At 38.3% G+C, this 9,479-nt stretch overlaps 1 protein-coding gene across 1 annotated transcript in view; it reads left to right on the plus strand.

The window, feature by feature from the left end:
- Smchd1 (structural maintenance of chromosomes flexible hinge domain containing 1) overlaps positions 1–9,479 on the plus strand; it is a 150,416-nt gene that overhangs the window by 14,410 nt on the left and 126,527 nt on the right. Inside the window, exons 3-5 of the mRNA XM_023720401.1 lie at positions 307–468; positions 5,348–5,430; positions 6,241–6,371. Coding sequence (XP_023576169.1) covers positions 307–468; positions 5,348–5,430; positions 6,241–6,371 — 376 coding nt within the window. The remainder of the gene's footprint in view (positions 1–306; positions 469–5,347; positions 5,431–6,240; positions 6,372–9,479) is intronic.

Genomic DNA, 9,479 nt, shown 5'->3' on the forward strand with positions numbered 1-9,479 from the left:
TTTTGTATTTTAGGGAAGGGTCCATGGGGTGTTCAGGGTCTCACTACTAGACCAGATTCATAGTGATCCGCCTGTTTACAGCATCCCAAGAGCTGGGATTACGTAGGGATGTGCCACTATGCCCAGTCTCACATCCCTGTTCCGTTTAATGTAACAAAATACAACTGAATTTGTAGATCCATTGTTTGAGAGTTTGCCTGTACCATTGTTAGCTATATTTCATTGGTAAAATTTACATATTCCAAATTACAATTCATTGCATGTCTAGCACTAATCTAGCACTTAAAACTTTATTTATAATTACAGATGAAACTGTTAAAGATGGAGTGACTCTGTACCTGTTACAGTCCATCAATCAGCTGCTGCTCTCAGCTACAAAAGAGCGAATCAATTTCCTACCTCACTATGACACACTGGTTAAGAGTGGCATGTATGAATATTATGCAAGTGAAGGACAGAACCCTTTGCGTAAGTATTCAGTCATGCTGTAACACACTCCTCCTCTTCGTCCCCACTCACATGTTCCGTTCCTTCACATTTTAGAAATCTCTGTTTTAGTAAAATAACACTGTCTTGTTGTTTTGCAGTAGTGGGGATTGAGCCCAGGGCTAGCCAAGTCCTGTACCATTGAGCTGAATTTACACTTGTTAGGAGATCATGACATTTATTTTTGAGCTGCTTTTCTCAATTTTTTTTTTGTGTGTGTGTGTGTGTGTGTGTGTGTGTGTGTGGAACTGGGGATTGATCAGGTCCTTGTGCTTGCCAGGGAAGTGCTTATTCTACTGAGCCATCTCCCTGGCCCTCAGTTTTGGTTTTTTTTTTTTCAATTTTATTGTAATTTACTTTTTTTTTTTTTAAACTAAAATCATTTTTAGAGTAAAAATATTATGCTTCAAAGCTAACCTAGTAGTAGAAGTCATTCCTTTGAACACACAAAAGATCTTATACTTGTGTGCATTGCCATCTCATGTCTATTTTTGTCTTCTGACTTACTTTTCCTGGGCTCCTAGAAATCTCTCCCAGATATGAAAGTGATTTTTCTTTGTCTTTTTGAGACAGGGTCTCACTATAAAGTTCAGGTTGACTTTGAACTCACTATGTAGCTCAAGCTGGCCTTGAACTCACAGTGATACAACTGCACTGAGCCTCCTGAGTGCTGAGATTAAAGATGTGTGTCACCACGCCCAGCTATGAAAGTAACTTTTACCTTGTGTTTTGTTTTGTATTTTGAGATAAGTGTCTCACTTTGTAGCCTAGGCTGACCTTGAACTTGTGATCTTCCTGTCCAGATCTCTAAAGTGTTCAGATTGAAAGTATGTGCCACCACACCTACCTTGCAGATTTCAATGGTTGATTAATTAATTAGTTTCTGTTGTACTGGGACCATACTTATAGACTTCTATATGCTGGGCAAGTGCTCTAGCATTTGATCTGCTCTCCTAGCTTCTACTTTGCAAATTTATATAACTGAATGTACAAATAAGTTTGTATTGCTTTCTTCATGCCTTTATCATTTTCTTGTACCTTTACTGCTTGCCTTTTTCTGTCTTACGCTAGACCCAGAGGTGGTGAACCTATGGCACTCCTGCTGTAGCCAACTGTTACCATTTAAAGCTATAAAAGGCTTGCCATCACTGATAGACTGCCTGAGATCTTTATAAAGTGGTTGATTTGCCAGATCCTTTTTTGGGGCTCCCCTGCTCTTGTGCCTAGTAATAACAGTGCTGCTTACATGTTCATTATACACTTTCTTATTAAAATTTTTTTTTGGCGGGGGCACTGGGGAGATAGCTCAGTGGCATAAGTGCTTGTTTGGTAAGCACAAGGTCCTGAGTTCAATCCCTGGTACCAGAAAAGAATTTTTTTTTTCCTCAGCTGAGTATGGTGGCACATACATATAATTCCAGCAATCTGGAAGGCTGAGGCAAGAGGATTACAAGTTTATTCTAGCCTGGGAAACTTAGTCACTTGCAAAACTTCCTGAGCTGGGAAGATAGCTTAGTGGCATAAGCATCTGCCTGGAAAAACCTCTTGGAGATATAGTCCTGTGAAGACCCTGGATTCAATCCCCAGGGCTTGGGGTGGGGGTGGAGTCTCATTATATGTGTATTCATATTTGTAGGTAATTATAAACATATATGTATATATATGTAAAACGAATTGGATTTTTTTCTTTTTTTTTTTTTTTTTGTATTTAGGACAATGTCTATAGGGCCTACAGGGTCTCGCTACGTAGATTGGACTCATATCAGTCCTCCTGTTTACAGCCTTCCAAGTGCTGGGATTACAGGTGTGCACCACCACACCCAGTCAGTCTCAATGTGCTCTAGGGGTGAGGCCAGCACAACAGGCTGGGGGGATTGAACCTCTGGCCCCTGTGTCTGCCTAAGCAGGCACTTTAATCCACTGAGCTATTTGACCGGCCTACCACTTTAGATTTTTTTTTTTTTTTAAATTTTATTTATTTGTGTGTGTGTTTGTGTGTGTGGCGAGCTCAGCCCACCAGGGGGCGCGGCTGGCTGGCATGTGGTGCTAGGGGATTGAACCACGGTCCCTGTGCTTTAACTAAGCTTGTTCTAAGTAGGTGCTTTAGACCACTGAGCCATCTCACCAGCCCCCACTTTAGATTTTTAAATTTTATTTGATTTTTAAAATGATTTTATATGATACATACTTCATTAACCTACTTTTTGCTTGAAAATAAAGCAAATATATATGTGTCTATTTTATATATATGCATATAAGTTTAGATAATGTAATTTATTTGAACAGTTCTATTAGATAGTAAGATTGAAGTATCTCAAGGTTTGGTTTCTTTTTTACATCAAATCCAGTTAGATTTGGTGATCAGTCTTATGGCTCTAGATAGCATCTTTGTAAGTACGATTTTTCAAGTGGTTATATTTAGTTAAAGATTAGCAATACCACAACCAAGACTTTCCTCCTGAATTCCATTGTTCAAAAATGGAAGTGCTGGAGATTGAAGCTAGCCCTGTATTTGTACGGGGCAAGCACTTTGCACTGTATGCTGCATGAGTTCCAGTTCTGTCCCCCAGCTGCCCCCATGGCACCTACACTATGACATATAACACAGGAACCCTCTATCCTATACTACACAATTTCCCCATCTGAGTTTGTCATTATTCAGCCTTCCATATGCCTTCTAATTGCTTAGGCCAAAAATCAATTTTCGCTACTTTTATTGCTCCCACCTGGTCTGAGGCAGCAGGATCTCTCTCTCCTGTATTACACAGTGACTTCTTAACTGGTCTTTCTCTCTTTTGACATTCTTATTCATATCAGGTTTTTTTTTTGTTGTTGTTATTTTTTTAATGTATTTGGTTGTTACAGTCTCACTACGAAGCAGGGACTCATAATGATCTTCCTGTTTTCAACCTCCCCTGCGCTGGGATTATAGGTGTGCGCCACTTGGCCTGGACTCTGTGGCCAGCTCAGCCTGCCCTGGGGGCAGAGCTGTTGCAGCACGTGGTGCCAGGATCGAACCTTGGTCCCTGTGCTTGTCTAAGCAGGCACTTTAGTCCACTGAGCTATCTTGCCAGCCCCCATATCAAATTTAAGTGGGCAGGTTGTGTCATTGTGGTGAAAGTACTTTATTTTACTATTCATTGTAGACTTATAGTTTAATTACCTTCCAGTTTTGTTGTTTCAGTTTTTATTTCCATCATGTGAATAAGCAGAAAATACCCATTTTTAACTTTTTTTTTTTTTTTTTTTGGTGGAACTGGGAATTGAACTCAGGCCCTTGTGCTTGCCATGCAAGCACTTATTCTACTGAGCTATCTCTCTGGCCCCCCATTTTTAACTCTTGCTTTGATTTCCTTGAGTTTAGATGTTTTCCTGCTTCGTGTTCTTGACTATTCAGATGCTATTTCTTCACTGTCTCAGTGATCTTTTCTTTCTTTCTTTTTTTTTTCTTTTGTACTTTCCTCTTAGCCAACAGATTAAGTTCTATTATATCTCTATCAATGAAGCACAAAGCTTTATACTTAGCTTGCTTTAGTCACTTAGTTAAAGACAGTATCTGCTCCATAAAACTATATAACCCCAAGTTCATTGAACTTGGTTTGTCATCACAACATTAAATCTAAAACTGAAGTTTTCTTTCTTCCCTTTCATATTTTCTCTTCAATTTAGGAAATATCATTTATCCAGTTTTTTAGAGGCAGAATGCTCAGATTTCTTTATTAAAATTAGATACTATGTTCATATTTTTTTTCTTCTCTTAACTAAGTCTCTTTTCCTCACATTTCCTACATTATCTTTTTTTCGTTTTTCTGGAGCTATTGATCTTAACCAGAATACTTGCTTTGTGGTAACTTTATTGTAATTAGTTTATAAATATAGTCTGTTAGTGTTCAAAGTGATTGGAATTGTTTGTTGGAGTGGTATGATGTAAACTAATTATAACTTTAGTTGGGTTACACAGCTACAGAATTAATACATAAATTTAATATGTTTCCCCTTTAACATAAGGGAATAAAAAATGAAAAAGGGTTAAGTAGAGATCTTAAAGAAAGGAGAGTATAAGTACCGAGCCACTGACAGTTTTTATTTTTTTTGAAATGGGGTCTTGCTATGTAGTTCATGATAGCTTTGATCTTACCGTATAGCCCAGGCTGTCTTCAAACTGGCATCGATCCTCCTGTCTGAGCCTCTTAGTGCTGGGATTACAGGTGTGCGTCACCACACCTGGCAGTAAATTGAATATTAAATTCAATTTATGAGAAGGGAATCAGTATTTGTGTCAGTTATGAATACATGTTCTACCATTTGACAAGCTTCTCTTGTTCTTTAAAATGCTTTTTCTCAATACTCATGTCATACTTTCAGTTATGTGTTTACCTGTGTGTCTTTAAGTGTATTTAGTTTGATTTGTGCATGGAGTAATTATATACCACAGACTACTGTTTGATTCTCTGGCTATGGTCTTTTGTTTGTCTTGTCTCTTTATGGCTTTAAAGTCTTGAAGTAGGAATCCTGGGGCTGGCTTAGGTTGTCTAGTGCCATACAACTACTAGTTGATGACTTTTTTTTTGCGGAACCAAGGATTGAACGCAGATCCTTGCGCTTGCCAGGGAAGCACTTATTCTACTGAGCCATCTCTCCAGTCCTAGATGATGACTGATTTTTTATATTGGTTGTGATTGGTGATGATGCCTGTGTTGTATATTGTATCATTAGGATCAGGATAATACTTTAATTCTAGTTCTTTGGAAATTTAGAGTGCTGGCTTTAAGATATATCAGAGGTTCTTTAACTTTGAGCTTTTATGTGAATTATTTGGGAGGGAAAAGTTAAGCAGTAATGTTTTCTCAATCTCTTCCAGCATTTGCTCTTGCGGAATTAATTGACAATTCATTGTCTGCAACTTCTCGTAATGTTGGTATTAGAAGAATACAGATCAAATTGGTAAGAAAATAATACATTAAGAATTTCCATTTTTCTAATATAATTTAAACAGAGAAAAATTAGGAAAGAAGGAAAAAGTAGAAATAATTGTTTGATGTCTCTTCATCTATTGAAGTTTTTCACTGATCCTCTTACCGCCACCCCTAGTATTCAGGATTGAAACCAGGGCATTTTCACTGAGCTATGTCAAAGTCCTGTTTTATTTTTATTTTGAGACAGGATTCTGCTGAGTTGCCCAGTATAGGCTTGAACTTGTTACCCTTCTGCCTCATCCTCCTAAAATGCTGGGATTACAGTTGCACACCACCACACCTGGCTTGACAGGTTCTTTTTTTCTATGCATATGTGTGTATATATGTATGTTTACATTTGTTCTTTTTGTGATCTTTTACTTACATTGTATACATTTGACACACAAACATTTTGCAATATAATACCCCAGTTTTGCAGAGTGATTCATTGGATGTGAGTTAACATAATCAGTCTTGTGTTACTGACAGATTTTTAAAATATATTTTTGCCATTAGAAGCAGTGCTGAAGTGATGACTATTGCCTGTATGACTGTACAGATCTCTGATTATTTTCTTAAGTTTAGAAGAATGGAATTTCTGATTTAAATGATGACGCATTCTAAGGCTATGAGTAGGTAGATCTTCATGAAGTATCTTCCAGAATATTGTATAACTTTGTATTAGTATCAGCAATGTATGAATGAGCCTATTAAATCACTTTTTATATATGTGACTTTTCACATTTGAAATACTGATTCTTTTTTTTTTCCTGTCTTTTGAACTCACTTTGTTTCATAGCTTTTTGATGAGACACAAGGAAAACCTGCGGTTGCAGTGATGGATAATGGAAGAGGAATGACCTCTAAACAGCTTAACAATTGGGCCGTGTATAGGTTGTCAAAATTTACAAGACAAGGTGACTTTGAAAGGTTAGAGAATCTTACTTTTGTATGAATAGCTGTTTTTTTTTTTTTTTTTTTTCCGGAACCAGGGATTGGACTCAGGCTCTTGCGCTTGCCAGGGAAGCACTTATTCCACTGAGACATCTCCCCGGCCTGTAGCTGTGTATTTTAAAAAGGATGAAAATTCTGGTCTGTTGTTAGATATACATGATACATTGGAGATTTTACTGTTTTCAGCCTGTTTAGTTGGGATGTTCTGTGATAACATTTTTATGGTCAGCATACAGAAATAGAACCACCTCATGTTGTACCTTTTCATTGAAGGGTTCTTTTTGTTATTTCCAGAGGTATGTCGTTCTGTTGATATGTTGTGTACCTTAGAGCATTCTTCCTTTCCATACAAACTTAAGGGTAAGAAAAACTATGTAGTGCAGTAGAAGAGTTTTAATGAGGGCTTAGATCATTTCATGTCACTTACAAATATAGTACTGTGCACTCACTATTTTTCTACTTTAAGGGCTGTGTTTTAAAAAAATATCAGTTATTAGTGAGTAGAATTCAGTACCGAGGTTTGTATCAAAATATACTTACAGAAAATATCCTGAGACATCATAGGGAGCTTAAAATAAGCTAAAAGCTGTTGGGGATACATACACAGGTTTATGTATGTGTGGCTTTAGCAGAACACTAGCAAGAAAATCTTTGACCTACAAGATTTCATATTTTAAGCTGTGATGTGTATTTCAGGTAGTGTTCATAGGAAGAATCTATTGGCATTCTTGCTTTGTAATTAGAGTTCATAACCTGTTTCACTCTTTTATCAAGTTACACATTTAAGTTCAATCTCAGTGATATGTTAGTATAACTATATTAAATTATTAGTAGCATATATACTTGCTCAACCTAATTTCAGCACCTTTAGAATTTTCATCAAACTCATCTTGCAGTGTGTCTTTTTTGGGGACAGCAGGGTTGCTTACAAGCCAAACCCAGTGTCTCCTGTTGCTGGGCAAGCACTCTACCCTCAACTTGCCCCCACCTCCCCAGTGCCATTCTGAGTGGTAGTCCAGGGAAGAACAAGAATCTTGGTGGCGTTTGGCCTGGTTTGAATTCTAGCTTGGCTACCTACTAGTTGTTTGACATTGGTCAAGTACTTTACTTCTCTGTGGCTCTATCTTACTTTTCTCTCATTGCTGCAAAAAATTACCTGACACCCACAATTGAGAAAGGGAAGGTTTATTTAGCTCAGTTTGTGCAGGTTTCAGTCTGTACTGGGCAGGCTCCAAAACAGGGTGGCACGTGAGGGAGGGCAGCAGCTCATGGCAGTGGAAAACAGCAAGAGCAAGAGGAGGAAAAAGGAAAGAGCAAGAGCAAGGCTTTTTCCCTCCCTTATATTGCATTCAGGCTATGCACTGCAGGGCAGGTGTTATGGTTTGTATCTAGTTGTCCCTCCAAAGCCTCATGTAGGTCATGGGGCAGATGCAGCTGGAGGAGCAGTGAGTAGCTTGAGGGGCGGGGCCAGAGAGGCCGGAACAATTAAACTGGCCAGCCTGTGCTTTCTCAGAGGTGTGGAGAGGGTCATCCTGGACATGGTAGTGCCCCACTTCTCCTCCAATGTCTTGAAACCGCCAGTAACTGTGACCTAAATAAACCTTTCCTTCCCTCATTTTGAGTGTCAGGTATTTGTCCCAGCAACGAGAGAAGAGTAACTAGTACAGCAGGTGTAGCACTCACATCCATGATCCCAGTGTTGAACTATGAATTAGTCAAAAAGTCTAGAAGCCCACAACCTTGACTGCATGAAGCTTTGGGGGGAATATCTACACACAAACCGTAACAGGCCCAATTTACTTGTGAAGTAGAGAAAACTCCCCAGAGGTTTTGTAAATAGGCTATGTATAAAAATCCTTAGAGTAGAGCCCATCATAGTGAACAGGTAGTTAGGACAAGCTATCATATTTTTTTGGGTTTTTTTTTTTTTTCAGAACCGGGGTTTGAACTCAGGCCCTTGAGCTTGCCAGGGAAGCTCTTATTCCACTGAGCTATCTCCCCAGCCCCCTATCATATTTTTTTATTCTTGGTCTCAGACTTTTCTACAGCCAGTGTTTTTCACCATTTTCATTTTCAGTATTTTATAAATACTGTCACAGTATTTATAAGTAGCCAGAGAGAAGGTAAAGACCATTGGGTTTTGTTTTGTTTTTGTGTGTTTTTTTTTTAATGTGAAGATAGGATTTGACATTTGATCAGAGTATTAGGCAGAAGGGAAAGGAAAACAGATGGTAAATTAGGCAGAAGTTCAGGAAAATATCAAAGTTAATTGGGAAGAATAGAAAGATTTTATTTTCTTTTTTTACAGTTTATCACAATTCAATCTTCACTGGATTCCTGAGATATTGTTTGGGTTTTCTCTAGATCTTTTTTTCTTTTTAAATACTGTATGTAAGTATTATGTATGTATATGTATATATGTATTTAATTCAGCTATGCAACTTGAATTCATAATGATATTCCTGTCTCAGCCCCCCAGTGCTGGGATACAAGCATGTGCCACCATGCCTGATTTTGGTGGCCTGCACGGGCACACCCAGGGTTCTGGAGCTGACCCAGTGCGCTTGCCAGGAAGTCACTTAGACCTCCAAGCTGTCTCCCCAGCCTTTCTCTAGATTTTAACACAGACTTTTACTTAATTTCTTTTGGTGGAGCTGGAGACTGAACCGGGGCCTTATGGATTGTAGCAACCCAAACTTTACATGTTGGGGAAATGTTAATATCTGATAAGACTTGCTGTTGCTGGTTTTAATCCTAGTTTTATAGGGCCTCACTTTATTTTTTTATATGTTGGTACTGGGGATTGAACTCAGGACCTTTTGCTTGCTAGGCAGGCACTTACACCACTGAGCCATCTCTCTGGCCCTAGAATCTCACTTTATAATCCCAGGATTTGGAATACCAAGTCAGGGGCAATTTGAGTTTGAGGCCACTATAGCTTACATATGGAGACTGTGTCTCAGAACACTGAAAAATAAAAGAAAAAGTTTATGCCATGGCATGCTATGGAAAAAGAAGAAATAGACAGCTTGGAGTATAGGTCAGCTATAAGTTTTACATTACATTAAATTTTTTTTTTTTTTT

The sequence above is a fragment of the Octodon degus genome, unplaced genomic scaffold (assembly GCF_000260255.1).
Source record: "Octodon degus isolate 3935 unplaced genomic scaffold, OctDeg1.0 scaffold00075, whole genome shotgun sequence".
NCBI lineage: Eukaryota > Metazoa > Chordata > Mammalia > Rodentia > Octodontidae > Octodon > Octodon degus.